Source organism: Equus quagga, chromosome 7 (assembly GCF_021613505.1).
Source record: "Equus quagga isolate Etosha38 chromosome 7, UCLA_HA_Equagga_1.0, whole genome shotgun sequence".
Lineage (NCBI taxonomy): Eukaryota > Metazoa > Chordata > Mammalia > Perissodactyla > Equidae > Equus > Equus quagga.
Genome location: NC_060273.1, coordinates 88,272,384 through 88,290,180, shown reverse-complemented (window position 1 = coordinate 88,290,180; position 17,797 = coordinate 88,272,384). Strand labels below are relative to the sequence as shown.

The 17,797-nt window shown below is 36.8% G+C and overlaps 1 protein-coding gene across 1 annotated transcript in view; it reads right to left on the bottom strand.

The window, feature by feature from the left end:
- Nucleotides 1–17,797, bottom strand: part of FBN2 (fibrillin 2) — a 235,207-nt gene that overhangs the window by 33,582 nt on the left and 183,828 nt on the right. The window contains exons 37-48 of the mRNA XM_046665362.1: nucleotides 12,344–12,505; nucleotides 11,554–11,622; nucleotides 10,959–11,084; nucleotides 9,721–9,846; nucleotides 8,720–8,872; nucleotides 6,605–6,673; nucleotides 5,606–5,731; nucleotides 5,288–5,413; nucleotides 4,703–4,828; nucleotides 2,808–2,924; nucleotides 1,113–1,241; nucleotides 574–693 (exon numbers count right to left, since the gene is read on the bottom strand). Of these exons, the coding sequence (XP_046521318.1) occupies nucleotides 574–693; nucleotides 1,113–1,241; nucleotides 2,808–2,924; nucleotides 4,703–4,828; nucleotides 5,288–5,413; nucleotides 5,606–5,731; nucleotides 6,605–6,673; nucleotides 8,720–8,872; nucleotides 9,721–9,846; nucleotides 10,959–11,084; nucleotides 11,554–11,622; nucleotides 12,344–12,505 (1,449 nt within the window). The remainder of the gene's footprint in view (nucleotides 1–573; nucleotides 694–1,112; nucleotides 1,242–2,807; nucleotides 2,925–4,702; nucleotides 4,829–5,287; nucleotides 5,414–5,605; nucleotides 5,732–6,604; nucleotides 6,674–8,719; nucleotides 8,873–9,720; nucleotides 9,847–10,958; nucleotides 11,085–11,553; nucleotides 11,623–12,343; nucleotides 12,506–17,797) is intronic.

Below are 17,797 nucleotides of genomic sequence, written 5' to 3'. Positions count from 1 at the left end.
AAGGTCAGCCTTCATCATGTCCACCAGGCAATTCTGGGACCCACTTTTGATGTGGTTACAATGTTCTTGTAGCCTGGAAGAGTTTCAGCAGAAAAACATCTGTTATGACACATGGATTAATATTTTCTGTTTTGACATGAGGCTTTCCCAAGGCAAAAAAAGTCTCCGCAGCATTGTCAAGATTTTCTGCTTCACATTTCTAGGACTCTAGACACCTTTAATAGCTATTTTAAAATTGGTTGCCAAAGATTACAATTTTTGTAGACACTCTTTAAATTCAGTAGAAAGTCTCTGTTGACATTTGGAAAAAAGATTAGAGTACACTGAAAATTCTTTGACTAGTATAAGATTTCTGTTAACGAAAAATTCCCACATCCGTGAGTTTTTTATTCCCACCACTCCACCTTCAAATCATTTCTGATGGTTCAATAAAACAGATGTAGGGAGCTATATGTTTAATACCTTGGGTCGGCATGCATGCAGTGGCTTGCATTTATTATATTTCCATAGAGTCTGTACCAGGTCTTATTATCCTCAACAGCTCGTGGACCTCAGAATAAATGTTAGCCTTACCGATGCAGTTCTCGCTTTTTACTTCATACCCTGGGGGACAGATGCATCTGAAGGATCCCTCCAAATTCTGACAGGTACCAGGAGAACAAGAGCCGGGAAGGGCAACACACTCATTAGTATCTAAAGAAAAATGAGAGAAAAAATGATTTAAATACAAGATAATTGTTGCTAAATGATATTAACATGAATGCAACTCAGGGCCTCTGATCTGCCAGGTCATTATGGACAAATACGCCTTGAGATACTCTTTTGACATCTTAGTTATTTCTTATTTGGCAAGAGGCTAATTTTCTTGATTTGTTTGTCTACTTTTATGGGGACATGGATAGCCTCAAGCTCTGTCCCAATAAAAACACAGCATACAAGTCATTCCCAATTGTTGGCTTATACTTTATGCCAAAATTTCCTGTGATATCTTATCTTGGTCATGTGATCAGATGACAAATGAAATGTGAATGAGTGCCTAAGTGTGTGTGTGTGGCCCGGGGAGTCACATCATTATTTTACAAAACAACACAAAGACTTGATTGTTTACTTACCTATACAGTTCTTGCCATCTGGAGTAAGTTCATAACCTTCGTTACACAAACACTTGAAGGAGCCAATTTCATTAAAACACCGTCCGTTTCTGCACACCTGACCAAAAAAGGAACTGCACTCATCTATGTCTGCAAGCACAAAGGAGTTAGCTTTTCAGAGAGAGCTCTTACATGTCCAATGTGGCACAAGTTGTAGCTTAAAAATATATTTATTGGTATGCATTTATAAAAACCCTCCATTACAATTCCTCATCAACACAGAGAAAAAATGGCTCATATCATAAAGATTATATGATTAATAAGGTCACATAGATCCCTATTGTATTTCAACCACAAGGGTACATTTTTGGTATTAATATAACTCATAAATTTATAACCAGGTAAAAGTTGAAGGCTTAAGGTGAAGCTTTCCATTCTTTGCAAATGAAAAATATTTCGTTTCTTGGAGGCAAGAGAATATACTTGACTGCCTAGTTTGCAGATGACTTTACCTGGAGATAGCTCACCATATTCAAAGGACAAATAACATATTAAATGCAGAAAATCAATTATATTAAAAACGCTCTAGAATTGCTGACATATTTTGCTTACAGAATTTGAAAAAAAAAATCCTAAAGTGTTAGGTTTTCTGTTAAGCTTAGGGCTGACTGCATCTGGGTAGTTTTCTGGGTTGTTTGAAGACAGTACTTTGATCAAAGCCGTGTCCATATCTTTACTTCTCCCTGGCTGTACAAAGGATCTGAGAAATTATAGACAAGAAGGAGGTAGTTGAATAAAATCTCCAATTGGCTCTAAAATTTTTTGCAGAATTTTGACAACTAAAGAAAACTGGGAGGAAGATATTTCCTAATTTGGAGGTGGGTTTGGGCTGCGATGGTCCCAGGATGGTAGGAAGCCTGAGTTACTTTCACATACCTTACAGGGTCATGTGAATTAAGAGATGAGTTATGTTGGAAAGCATCAGAATATGCCTGGCACATGGTAAACAAGAAATACTGTCAACCTTTCTTGTCACTTCTCTTACTGTCTCCTCCACCAACTTTAGGAACCTCCCTTACTCACCATCAATTCTTATTTCAATCATTGTTTGTTAGGGGCAAAGGCTAAAATCCTGTACCATGCATCGGAGACACTTATTTTCCACTGAAAATCTGCAGTTGTTCACAAACAGAGATCAAATAGGTTTCTGAGGGCTGACTTGGAAACCTAGTGTCCATGTGCTGTTCTGTGGGAAAAGGCATTCCTGGCTTCAAAAGCTGACAGAAAATGAAGTTTCAAGACACAACATGTTTTTAAGTTGGAGACTGTCAATAACTGAATATAAATCAAGAATGAATTTATATGAAGTAATAACACTGAAACAATGAAAGGTCTAACTTTGTTCCCATCTAAGGGGTAAAAATAACCTAAAACCAAAAAGCAGTCCCAATACAGTTACCATCATCTGCATGGCCTTTTCCCCTGAATTGATGGTTGATGGACGGAAGTACTCAACACTGCAGATTCTCTTGTGATTATTTAAGCCAATACGATGGCTTTAGTTAACTAGAAATTAATCAATGATAATACATATCTTTCGGCACATATTTGAAATTTTAATAATAAAAATATTCATCTATTCTTTGGTTTTATTTTTCATTTCAGTATATTGTGTGGAACGAAATAGCAGCAATACAAGACTGACTGAGTACTTACCCAGGCAGTCATTATTATGAGTGAGCTCAAACCCTGGGTAGCAGAGACAGTTATAGGATCCAACTGTGTTTTTACAAGTTCCATTTCCACACGGATGCCGCTCACACTCATCAACATCTGCACAGACACATTGGATCAAAGGAATTCAATTTTTAACTAGAAAAAAATACCCTCTTAAACATTTACATTTTTTTAAACTATTGATTGGCTTAGATTTTTCCTCATTCAATAGTAGGAACCCATATTTATTTAAGGAAAATAAGTATGAGGTAGAGAAAACTCTAAATTATAAAATTATAAGAAAAAGGTGTAGTTCAATGACTTACAGGCACATATAATACTCAGAACTAGGCTAAGCAAGCATCCTCCTAGTGGAGATGTTTTAATGAATAGGCTTGTTTATCAACTGTAAGGAAACCAGTCTTTTGAAACACTAAAACTGTTCTTTTAAGCCTTATTAATACTCCCCTGGAAATTTACATACCTTAATTTGACCAGCACAACAGAGACAAACTAAGTTTCCTAAATTTTATGAATTAGTGGAATCCAAATTGAAGAAGTCTATTAGAACTCAATATTATTAGCTTTCCAAAAAATGAAATTAAGAAAATGTTTAGAAAGGTCCCCCTCAGATAAGAGAGCAGACTCCCTAGACCATGAATTCCAAGCTGCTGAAACTCTTCTACTGTGCAAAAAAGGGAAGGATGCTTTGTTGAGAGGGAGTCTAGCTGACTTTTATCATGGATGAATTGTTAGGAGTGAGGGCAGATTTTCTCCATATGAATTTCTGAATCATAAATCTCACATATTTTTGGCAAATCATTCTCTCTCCCAGAGAGTACAGACAGGAGAAGCATGTATAAGCAAGCATTCTTAGAAAGTTCACATAAACAGAGAAAGATCCTCTATTTGTCCTTTGCACAAGCATCCCCTAGAGAACTTTTCCTCCCTCCATGGGTGAAGTCCATAGGGGAGCTCTTAGGAGGCCATGGATGAACTGAGATCTTCTCTAGGTAGTCTCCTTTGTACAGATACGCCATAAGGAAACTAGTTCTTCAGTTCTGCAAGCTGACTTTACAAGTCATACAGAGGGACTTTGAATACTAAAAGAGTCGATGCACAATTTCAGCTTTTTCTAAACTGAGAAGATGCTAATTATAAACAGCCAAGTTTTCAAGTTAATTTTCCTCCTTCAGGTAGAAAGCATGGAGAACTCTTTTGGCAGAGAGCCAGTTGCTGACATCAGATTTAAGGAGTTACGCTGAGTTCTAAGGCCTCCAGCCCATCTGCCTTGAAATCTTATTAATCATCAGCTCAGCAAGAACTCACGGACACTATTATTGCTTAACTAACCATTATATTAGCTACCCGGAATTTTTTAAGAGATTTGCTTTTAAAAATTGCGTTTAAGACTTAAACCACAAAAGAAGCAGACAAATCTATGTATTCAATGATTTGGGGGGAAAAAGTGTATGTATGTATGTATGTATGTACGTGTGTGTATATATACATATGCATTTCACTATTGTCACTCTTACTACTCTCTTGTGTTCTCGCGTTTGAAAATGCTTTCTTGAGTGGGCACAGAGAGGGGTAAAGGGCAGCTGGTACTGTGGTGATTCCACGTAACCTCGAATGTCCCGGGGTACATATAAAACATGTGAAAGTCATCCGGGGAGAAAGGTTGCAAACACTGAACCAAAGAACATATTGTGCTGTGTCCCCACGTGCAAACTTTACATATAATAAAACCATATACAATTGAACACAGCTAAATTTTTGCAGGACTGTTTCTGACAGAGACAGGGTAGTTACTCGTGGCAAGTGCCAGAGCTGAAATCTCCTCTGAGTTTCAGCCCCGCTTCACCCCGTGGAACTAACGTCCTCCCTCTTACCCATGCACATGGTCTGGTCCTGAGAAGCCTTAAAGCCGTTGTGGCAGATGCACTGGTAACTTCCTTGCAAATCCACACACAGGCCATGACTGCAAACATTAGGAATTTCTAAACATTCATTGCGATCTAAAACAAAAAGTAAAACACATGTCACACATATCTGATTTTTATTAAGATTCTTTCATTTTTTTCTCAGAGATGTTTCTATAACCTGCAATTAATTATTAGAGACAGGATAAAAATGAGCCATAACAACAGCTGAATCAAAATAAGCAAGCCTTTAAAGCATCTGGGCCTCTTTTTTTTTTAAATCATGCAATTTTTATATGTTGATTGGTATCTCGAGGATACTATTTTATTTTAGGTCCAATCCTAGGAAAATCCATCAAAGAGACCCTTTTCCTAACAAAATTATCTAAAAGATACAGTGAAATAGGTTCAAGATGGATGAGTAGATTTACTTAGGAAATCTTTTCAAAATTATTTTTGAAAGTATTTGATAGGAAAGCCTGGACAATTTTTAGGTGTAGGAAATCTAAAGAATGCTGTGCTCAGTGCCAAAGAAGGAGTCAGTCTCTGTCTTACCCACACACGCCCCGTTGGGTGACAGTTTGAAACCCGCCGCACACTCGCAGCGGTAACTGCCAGGGCTGTTGATGCAGTCTGCGTTCCGCTGGCAGAGGTTGTCGCCGTTGCTGCACTCGTCAATATCTGAACGAGCAACAAGAGAAAAGAGCAACATTTTAAAAATTTCATTCCTGCATTAGTATTACATGCACTTAACCAGTTTCGTGATCAACTCCTAAACACTGTGGAAGAAACAGTGAAATTCAGAAAACTGTCCAAAAATCATTTATGTCTACCAAACTCTTCTGGTTCAAGGACATCCATGACTCAGATTACCTTCACAGACCAGGAGCAGATCGTTGTAACTGAAGCCTGTAGGGCATTCACAGCGGAAGCTGCCAATCTGGTTAATGCACACGCCATTGGCACAAATGCCTGGAATCTCTTTACATTCGTCAATGTCTGGAATTGAACAGATTTGGTCAGATATATATGGTTCTGCTTAATGCATTTACCATAAAACCTTGAATAATGCTAAGTGTGCACTGGAATGATAACATATACTCAGGGTCACAAAGAATGAATGATTTTGTGGTTGATGAAAGCATATAGACCATAAAGTAGATTATTAACTTTCAACCGTGATGGAAAAATTTAAGTAGCTGATCAAATATATACTAAGTGATTTTAGCATCACTATAGCAAACAAATTTCCTAGGGAATCAAGCCTCCTCTTCCAGTTATGTGTCAGGTGCCCCTACCTGCTGCTATTCATCTGATAAGGAAAGCTGTGTTTTCCTAATTTTATGTACTTTGTTATATATGTATTGATAGTGGAGACTGAAAATTATATGGCTCATTTAATCTTTGAGGAAGAAAAGTAGAATGAGCAAAAGAAAGTAATTCACAAGGAAGTAATTTATATAATTAATAATTCTGCAGATTCATAAGTAGATTAGTAGAAAGGGATACTGCAAAAATATACCAAAAACTTAAACATATACTAGTGAAAATAGCAACTAGAGGTTCAAATAAGGTAGGTAATTTAGTCATGTAATACAATATTCATGACAAAAAAACTAAAGTTTCAGCTTGATATGTATGAAATCTTAGGATAGTCACATAGCTATCATAACTCAATCACCAGACTATGCTGATGGAGTAATACCACTATTAGCACTTGGTTAGAGTCTGTAACGTGTTCTGTCTGTCTAAGCATATTAGGTTGGAATCCAGATTATTATATGTTATGGTACTTTAAATTTTAAAACCACTGAATAGGTTTTTACAAAATGCTACATATACGTATTAAAATAAACAATCTGAAAAACTCACCCACAGCTTTTCCTGTATGAATGTCAAAGGTGAATCCAGGAATATTTCCACATATGGTTTTAAAGTCCGCTTTAAAATATAAACAAAGCAAATGCACTCTTAAAATTCTCAAACTCCTTCAAAACAACATTTTATACAGTATTACTTTCACTGATAAACATATTTTATATTATTCACAACCAGACATTTTAATTTCAATTATCTTTATTTGATAACAATGCCAGCTTCTGCAAGGAATGGTTCTAGGCATTCTTTACCATTATTATTATTATTATCATCATTAACTTTTTACTGCTCTGATATTAGAAGACAAGGAAATCATTACAAGTTTCAAAATATCAACTTTAGGCATTTAAATTATTTTTTTCTTTTGGTATGCAGAGCTTTAAAGATGATCCAATTTATGTAGATTGAAAAAACAGATTACAGCACAAATTTATAAAGGGATTACGAATTGCACAAAGGCATAGACGTGCAAAAATAATTCCGTGGCAATGAAACAGGTTAACAATGAGTAATAAATGAGACATGAATTTTGTATTTTTTTTTTTACATAAATGTCTATTCGTTGGAATGTGAAATTTGAGGCATAAAAAACAATGCATCATGGGATAAAATAGAGACTAGAAGAATTATTCCTACACATAATTCACCAAACAACAGAAATTCAAAAGAATTCCAGTTTTTAAGAAGCAGATTGCTTCCGAAGCCCTCTGCTACACAGTGAGTAAAACTGCTGAAAGCAGTGTTAGATAAAACACATCCTGCGTCCTCTACTCTAACTGCTCTCAGGGGAGGGACTTTGTACATTTCATCCACCAGTACTCACCAAGCGTCCAGAACATACAGAGGCATGCAAGGGCTGCTCAATTTAATGGTTCCTAATTGCCCGGCAATATTCAAATTGTAACTTATATACATCCTCTCATTTAATTTTCACTATAACCATATGAATTAGTCACTGTCATTATTTATTTATTATCCCTATTTTTGACATGAGGAATGAGTTTCAGAGAGGATAAATAATCTACATAAGGTCAGACAATAAGTGGCAGAGCTTTGATTTAAATACAGACCTGTCTTTCAAACCTAAGCCCTTTACTTCCCCTCACAAAAAATGTGGTGTTCAATCCCCAACCAGTGCTCTTTAATTTCTAACTAACGGAGCTTTTAAAAGTTAGAGAACTATAAAAATGTTTCTATTTGTTTTTTCGGAAAGACAGGGCTAAGAAAACCCATTTGCTCACTGAATCTGAGCCCCATCTGTCACTTTTCACATCACTCCTTAATTTAATTTCATCATCACATTAAATAAAACGTTTTAATACACATACCCTTAATAATATTTGGTAACAAATGCATAATCATTGTTTCTCATTTGTCCCATTGGTTCAGCTCTTATTATCTACAGCTATTTAAAGTGACCACGTTCCAGGTCATAAAAGAACCTCGGTGGGCAACAATTTTAAGTCGATTTTTTCACTTGTCTTCATTATCTTTCAGTTTTCCTTTCAAAAGAATCTGTGCTTGCGAGAAAAATTTTACCATGTAAAGACAAGTTCTATTTTCTGCCTAAATATTTCAGGCAAGTTTGAGGGAAAGGATGCAGAAGGAATACTTTGGCAATAAGTTGCTTTTATGTAAAGTTTGCTCATCAAATTCATTTTTTGCATATTTTTCAAGATTGAACTAAAAAAAGATACTAAACTTGATGGGCTTTAAATTACTGCAAGCTTTTTAATGAAATTAGTACACCTTCCAAGTCTAGCACCATGACACAGTAGTTGCTTAACAAATATTTGTTCAATGAATAAATGCGTGATTAATCAGCATGGTTTAAGATAATTAATTTAAATGGACAAGTGCTATGAACTGTAACTCTTCAGCAATGGTGCTTATTTTCAGAATCCAGAACTCCTACTCAACAGATATTTCAAAAATTAGCGTTTCAATTCCAAAGAAGGCCACTTGGGAAACGGCCACATGATGCTCTTGGATATTTTTAGAACCGAGTGTGTGTCTGGTTTTAGTACATGTCTGCTTTTACTATACTGTCACAATCTCTGTGTGTGTCAGCAACTCGGCCTTCAGCAGAAGCACGAGCTGTGTGCTTACCTGTTCCTGGGGTTGGGCATGGTTCACAAGGTTTGTTCCAGGCTTTGCCCACATTATATGTACAGCAGCACATCCTCTTTGTCACATTAAAAGGTAACTCATTCTCACAGGTGGTTCCATTATAGCTCCGGTAGCAAAAGCTTTTTCTCATGTCTACATATAGAAAAACAAAGAAGCCAACCAATCATATCAGCGAGCCACTGATAACCAAGCCCATACACCTGGAGACACCAAACTTCCTCCGTTAACACAAGTCAGAAAAATTTGGAGGTATCTTAATAGAATTCTTCAGGTTAAACATAAATCATTTTTAGATTAACGTCTCTTCTGTTTTTAGCTACGGGATTTCATTTATTAATGTCTAGGCAGAAAAATAGATATTTGTTTCTTTACTCGCAAGCATTTATTTAATTTAAAACATATTAAGTATTAAATTGTAAAGGTTATCTTATTTGTATAATCATGTTCACTTTATATAAATGGAAAATAAAAATTATTTAAGAATATATAATTGTATGCGCTGGCCCAGTGGCACAGGGGTTAAGTTCGCATGTTCTGCTTCGGTGGCCCAGGGTTCACCAGTTTGGATCCCGGGTGTGGACCTACGCACTGCTTGTTAGGCCATGCTGTGGCAGGCATCCTACATATAAAGTAGAGCAAGACGGGCACAAGGTTAGCTCAGGGCCAGTATTCCTCAGCAAAAAAGGGGAGGACTGGCAGCAGATGTTAGCTCAGGGCTAATCTTCCTCAAAAAAAAATATATATATATAACTGTAACACTTGATTAAATTTTCTCCCTCAGACTCATGCTTTTTAAAATGTAACTATACAGCCAAAGCTCAAAAACATGATACAGAGCCAGAAGTTTATAAGACTTTGAAATACTTAATCATTCATAAAGATTTAAATTGCAAACTTTCTGAAAATAATTCTGAGATGTAAGTACCTTATGTGGGAAGCCAACAACTATGACCTAATTAATATCCAAGACCATTACCTACCCATGCAGTTGTGGCCTCCGTTGACCTGCATGTATTCAGGTGGGCAAATGCAGGTATAATTTCCCAGGGTGTTGTAGCAGGTCCCAGGCCCACACACCCCAGGATGTGCAAAACACTCATCAATATCTAGAGTAGGCAAGAATATCCATTAATTAATAAAGATATTTTTCCATGAATTTATATCATTTAAAACTACTGCACAAAGCATGAAGCTAATTCCTAAAATCCATATTTTAAAAAAAATTTAGAATTTAAAGCAATTACATAGAAAATAACCCAAAACATGCATTTATACATTTTCTTTTCTTTAAAAGAAAAAATCTAATATTCAAAAATATAAATAATCAAAAGTAATTACAAAGTGGCAAAAAATAATTTAAATAGCATCTATATTATTTTAATTGAAATTTCGTATTCTTCAAATGGAAATGCTTTAAAGCCTGCTTTCCTCTTATATCATTCAAACTAAATTTCAGTGCTAACTTTAAACTGAATGCACTTAGGACAGCCTTTATCTTTATAGCTCCTTTCAAATTAGTACCCATTCAGAGATTTCAGAAGTAGTGTAGCTGCTGGTTGTTCTCCTTATTAAATCATATTTCTTCCAGATGCATTTATCTAACATGTTCCAAAAGAAAGGTTATAATGGAAATAATTGTGATCATGTTTAATATTCATTTTTATAAGCATTCATTTATTCCATACTGATAGTCTACTGTAAGCTAGAATTTGTAGCTATAAAAATGACTAAGATGTGGACCTTGCTTCAAGAAGCTCCTAGTCTAGTGGGGAGACAAGACCCTAAAAGGATGTCTATAGTGCCACGTGATAAATGGAGGGATGGAAGCAAGAAAGACATCTGTATAACCTTTGAACTTCTTTATACCTGTAGTCCAACATTTAAAAATTACTGAAAAATATTAACTTCATAGTTGCATTCAATCTTACCTATTTTCCCTCTGTAAAATATAATTCCTATCAATATTTGAAACAATACTTTATTTGATATTGAATGTTTTCACACTACTCCAGCTTTCCCCATTTACCTTTAATCAACTCATTTACTCAGAGAAAAATAATAGTAAATTATAGCAAATAAGCTATAAATTAATCTAGTGGCATCGATATGAAAAGAAACAAGTTATGAACCAGTCTCAACAGATCTTTTGATAGAATTTGAGGATGGACCCTTTTCCCCAGGCCTGACCAGTATACCTTTAGGTGTAGAGTCATCTCACCTTCACAGATGCGGGTTTCCTCGCTGAGGTAGTAGCCTTGTGGGCACTCACACTGGAAGCTCCCGAAAGTGTTGATGCAGTTGCCACCCTGGCAGAGACCTGGTAACTCCTGGCATTCATCAATATCTGCAGAAGGGAGACAGCTCACTTACAACAAATACTATCGTGAAAGACAAGAGCTACTATCAGAGCTTTCAAACATGTGATCCTGTAAGACCTGCAGACTTCCACGCATCCAAGTGAAAGCACACTTAGATGGAAGCTTTATTCTGACCATGGATTTCCTTGATTTTGTTGTGGAACTTTGCCATAATCTGAGAGGAATAATTAAAGCAAGTTGGGGATGCTTAAAATCGGGGGATAATGGGAAAGAGAGTTTCTCTGCAGAACAATCAGATATCAGATCACTGCAACAGATGATATCTTTCTGATTTACAAATGATTATTCAGCATCCTGGTATTTGATTGTCCATCTATAATTTTGCAAAATGATCTTGTTGAGATTGCTCCATACTAACTTTTCTACTAGCTTTCTTCTAAAGTAAACTCTTGACCTTGTTTAAATCTGGGCAGCGGCAATTAGAGGTGCACTCACCTTCTAGGATGATTGTGATGGGGTTAGGTCTGAAGCCCTCGCCTCCGGGACACAGGGTGTAATACTCAGCTACAAAACAATGGAAAGAAGAGATTCGATACCTGTGTCCAAGTGGCTGAGACAATGAACAAGCATTTAGCAATTGCCAGGCTCAAAATACACATCCTCAGGGGTGTAGCTACATTTTTCTTAGCGCCTTTTCAAATACATTTAAAAGTATATTAGATTTTACTTGACATAAGATCATTACTTCATAAATTATATACACAGTAGAATGACAAAAACCATGGGTTTTTAATCAAAGAAAAAACGTTTTTGCAGACAATTTATATCAGAACATTTTTGGCTAATGAATAATCTCAAAGACTCAACAATTCAGAAGTTTCATCTCTGTCCATATCACAACATACGTTTCAACTTAAGGCATGATATGATTGACTTGAGGACTACAGCACATCTATGAACCTGAACTAAAACAACCTCGGAGAACAATCAGGAATAGCCTTTATCTGTGATACCGTGGAGAATTGATATTATCACCATTCACACTGGATTGTGGTTAAAAATTGTTTTTTCTTTTTGTCATATCATGAAAAACAATAAGAATAGAGGAATTCAAATTCCTTTTATATAAAACATTCTTGGCTGGTTTCAGCATAATCACTGAGAGCACGTAGTCCTAAATCAAAACTTTGGCCCTATTTCCCCTGTCCCAGCACAAGAATGAAATGGCAACTGGTCTTCAGCTACCAGAGTTTGTTCCCTTCCTCTTCTTCAGCTCCATACTCACTGCTATTGACAGGGGGGCACGTCTCGCAGGGGTTCCCCCAGGCCTTCCCCAGAGAGCAGCAGCAGGAGGAGCGACTGACGCCCACCCCAATCTCGGTGTTGCAGGACAGACTCCCGTCTCCTCGAGGACCGAACTTCAGGTAGCAGTTGCCCACACGGTTGTCTGCAGAGCAACACAGGAGCTTAAAATTACCTTTGCCATAGTGAGAATTCCTTCTGAGAGAAAGGTCACTCAAATGATGAACTTCAAATTCTGTACATTAATATGAAAGTTTCCTTTTAATCCTCAGCACAAAACAATCTCTTGCCTTAAATCTTTTCATGATTGACTCGTAGGAATTAAATTAATTATGACAAACTTTCCTGTGTTTAGAAATCCATATAGATCATGGAGTAAACAAGATAGTAAGAAATTACTCATTTGGGACATTCTGAACCTTCAATAATATGACCACAAGAAATTTTTGGTATAATCCATCTATATCATGAGTTTATGGATAATGGGGAAACAATCCAGGATAAATTAATTTAAAGCTACATAACATATCAAAGAAATATTTATAACCCCATCTTCTTCCTCTCCTGCCCCTCATCTCCATTCTCCCATGGGTTACTTTCAATTTGCACAACGAACTTTGTGGGTTTAGGGAAAGACTATCTGTAACAACTTTAGAGAGGGTGGTTAAGTGATCAGTGAATCTCAGACTTTTTCTTGTCTCCATATACAGTTACCATGCAGATCACTTCATTGATTCCATGACTTTAAATGCTATCTTTTTGCTGAGAACTCTCAGATTTATGGTTCCATCTCTCATCTGTCCCCTGAACTCAAGACCCTTCTGCCAACTGCCTGTTTGATTTCTCCTTTTAGATATATAAAGTTACTTTAAAGTTAACATGTCTAAAACCAAACTCTTGATACTCTCTCCGCCTCATACAAAACCTGCTCCACTCCTCTCCCAGTCTTCCGCATTTTCAAATAACGGAAACTCCAGTTTTTCAGTTTGCTTAGGCTCTAAATCTTAGAGTCATTCTTTGACTCCTTACTGCCATCCCTTATTCAATCCAGTAATAAAGTCAATTCTACTTTCAAAATAAAGCTGGAATCTTGCTACTTACCACTGTCTCCATCATCCCTCAACCTGGACTACTGTAATGGGTTCCCGACTCATCTCTTGAATTCAATCCTTGACCAAACTATAGTCTATTTTTCCCACCATATCCAGAATAATCTTTCAGAAGCATTACTTTAGGTCAGGCCACCTCCAGTGGCCACCCATTTCAATGGGAGTAAAAATCCAAAGTCCTTATCACAGTCTATAAAGTAGTTTTCATTCCTGGCTGCATATTAGAATCTCTTGGGCAGCTTTTTATTATTTTACTTTATTTTTTTCTCATTTTTTAATTTTGTTTTTGTTGCTGTATCTCAGGTGCAGAGAGATGAGTTAACTCATGGTCTCTCTATTACTAGGTTTGTATTCATTCGACCTTCCTCTCCCCCTCCCATTCTCTCTCTTTTATCTTTATTCTCCATTCCCATTCCTTGTCCACTACTCAACCATCTGAATGTTTAATGTTATTATTTTTTGTATGTGTTCTTGCAAAACAATTATTTTTTTCATGCACACATTTTTAATTTACATAAACGATATTTTGTCATATATCTCATTCCATTTTTATAACATCCAATTTGTCAACTCTATGGTGCCTGTCATTTTTAAAAAATCTATCCACTCTACAAAAATGCTTCCTAAATAGCTGCCATCACAAACAATGCTGCCATGAGCATCTTTACCAATGGCTCTGCTTGGGCCTGTGAGTTTCTTTCTTTGGCCTCTAGAGAGGCAGGAGAGGAACTGCTGGTTCACAGAGTTTGCATATCCTTATCCTCCAGTATCAGGAAAAATAGTCATTGTCATTTACCATCTGCATCCAATGGACCTTTCAAGTTTTTTTATATTTGTAAGTCATTTTGAAAATAATTCACAGGAGAAAAAAGGCATAGTGAAACAACTTTAGTAGAAATTTTAATGAGAATTTAATAATGGCTAACTCAAATTTTTACTCCCTATTTTTTTGGTTTGGAAGATATATATTCCCAAAATGGTTCTATGAGTGCAATTAATTGCTTGTCAGCTGTCGTGCATTAATCTGGAACATACGCATTTTGTAAAAACTGAGTCTAGATTTCAAAAATATCTCTAACAGGTTCTATCTTATCAATACTTCTTCTTCTTCTTCTTGTATCATTAAAACACAATACCTGAAGAAATTTTTGAAAACTCTGACAGCTCATAATTGTGTTGATGAGAGGAAAGCTATCTTCTTTGCTGGAAAACCTTTTCATTTTTAGATCTATCAACACCAATTAGAATCAGCAATCCAATGATTTTCTTTTATTTCCACATCACATATTTAATTCCAATAACCTTTGTATAAACACCTGCCTTCATTATTTGTCAACTCAAGAACCATATCAACTAAGTTTTGGTATAGAAATATAATAAAATATGAAAGAATACAAGAACGTCGGAGGAGTCAGGCACTTGCCCAATGTTGGGTGTTGAAGTTCTTCCTATTGACTAAGAGATAAGGTTACCATATTTCTTTTGTCTATAGAAGTATATTTTTCACTCACTCATTGATTCTTAAGTTTGAAAACTTTCATCCAGGACATTGACCTCCAAAGACTCACAGTCAGCATTTTGCTCATATGATCAATTTCACCATCATCTTTAGAATCTAAACCAGAGTGCTGCTGGTCTCTGTTGCTTTCATCTTCTGATCCACCTAACAACTGTGAATGTTGTCTGCTACCAAATTTCTTCTCTGCCATTAGGGCCAGAAAGTGAAAACTTCTGAATTCTCAACTGTGTTCAATAAATGCTCAAATGTAGCATCAAATACATGCCGAATACAGTGTCTCCAGTCTTTTTTCATACCTTCTCGAAAGATAATGCAATCCTTTGGGTAACAGAGCAGGAAAACTGAAGGATGATGCAACAGTGACATTTTATTTCACTACTGCATCATCCTGCTAGATGCTACCACAATTTTCCATTTTCTTATTAGTTTCATCTTTCTTTTTAGCATCATTGGGCACAACTGATGAGTAATGATGAAATAAAAACTAGCATAATAAAATGGCAAAACGTTTCAAGATAAAGGAAAAGTGACATCACTAACATCTCATAATGTATCTGAGACTGATAAAAGGGTCCAATGGACTCTTATGGTATTTGTGAGATAGAATGAGTCTTTGTTCTTTGGAAGATCTCAAAGAAAGAATAAAGCCAGGAAGTATCAATCCATATATAAACAGCTAGAACTGATCTGAAAAGAAACTAAAAAGCCAAATCCATTATATGCTGATAGTTAATCTGAGTACTGTTGTGCAAGAATATTCTCTGCTGGGCTGCCCCTGTCTACACTTCTACCAGCAGAACAGAGGGCTCCTTGAGGTCCAGGTCCTTATCAACACTTCATATTATCCAGATTTCTTGATTTTTGCCAGTCTAGTAGGTATAAAGTGATGTTTATATGGTTGTTTTAACTTGACTTTTTTCTTATTACCAACAGTTCTGGGCATTTGCTTATGTTTTTTAGCTTATGGACTACAGATTTTTTTCAATTTATGATAGGGTTACATCCTGATAAACCCATTGTAAGCTGAAAATATCGTCAAAAACACATTCAATACATCTAACCTATCGAACATCATAGCTTAGCCTAGCCTACCTTAAACATGCTCAGAACACTTTCATTACCCTATACTTGGCAAAATTATCTAACACAAAGCATATTTTATAATAAAGTGTTGACTATCTCATGTACTTTATTGAATACTATGTACAGAAATTGAAAAGCAGAATGGTTGTGTGGGTACAGAACAGTTGTAAGTGTATTGGATGTTTACCCTCGTGATTGTGTGGCTGACTGGGAGCTGTGACTTGCTGCTCTGACCAGCATCATGAGAGTATCGCACTGCGTTATCACTAGCCTGGGAAAGGATCCAAATTCAAAGTATGGTTTCTACTGAATGCATTTTGTTTTTGCACCATTGTAAAGTCGAAAAACTGTAAGTCGAAACATGGTGAGTCGGGGACCATCTGTACTCCCCTTTTATTATCATAGCCTTTGCTCCAAGGAAGATTTTAAGAAATACTGAGGCACCAGTGACTCAATTTCTGGGGGTGAAGAAGCCATTACCATATTTTTAAGGTTCCAAATGGGATTTTACTGTGCATCCAGAGTTGAGAACCACTTTGTGATCTGGATTATTGCTCCTTCTCTGACTCCTCTCCTCACACCCTGCCCCCAACTCACTCCACTCTTGCTGCACAACCTCATTGCTGTGTCTCCAACACCAGTATCCTCCTACCCCTGGCCCTTTGCACTGCCTGCTCCTTTTGCTGGGAGGCTTCTCCTCTCAGAGGTCCAGTTGGCTTGCTCCCTCCTTCGAGGATCCGACTCCCCCATCCCAACATAATATAGCACTTCTCCTTAACCACCTCCAGTGTCAGAAAGGGTTCTTGCTTTTATCTCTCTCTCTGCCACCAGAATGTTAACACAAAAGCAGAGAATTTGCTTACACTGTTCACCTTGCAGCTCTAGCCCCTAGAATAGAAGGCACTCAGTATCTACTGAATGAATGGTTTTGAATGAAAAAGTCAGAACTTGGAGTAGCCATAAATCACGACTAAATATATTCTCTAAAAGTTGAAAACAATATATAAATTGTGTATCAATCAGAGCAGCAAACATGCCCTCCATACACTGCAGGCCCCCAGGAAAAGTGACACTGAAGATGGCAGGCAGATTTCTACTAAAGCCAGGAATTTTCCTTTGTATTCTCTTAGGAAATTCTCCAGACCATTTACTCCTCTAGGTAAACACTCACTACGGGGCAGAAACAGGGCAGATGGCAAAAGCTGGACAATTATATTCTACAGATCAGAGCCGTCTGGAATGGTGATGAGAGATTCTGAGCCTTCATTACTGCCATCCCTGCTTTTCCCCAATCTTCCAACTTGTTTCACTCCAGTGGTTTGGCTCATGAAATCCAGTTCTCCAATTCCTCTCTTCTCATCACTTCACTTATTTCACTGCCACATGACTCTTCTCATAGCAAAGAGAAATGTATATTCCAGTAGCTCTACCACTTTGGGCTGTCCTGGCCAACGCATTGCACAGGGAGCCAGGCTGCTGGGGACCCAGACTCAGCTCTGCCATCTGCAAGCTCTGAGACCTTGAACATATTACTGTGCCTCTGTGAGCCCTGGTTACTAAGTCTGTGAGAGGAGGAGGCTGGAGCAGAGGTCTCAAAAATTCCTCTTTCAAAATATGACTTGGAAGATAAACACAATAAAGTGACCACATATTTTGGTAATCTAGAGTTTTTTAAGGTGAAGGGCTATTTGGTTTTCAAATTTTGTTCATTACCAAGAGACTCTGA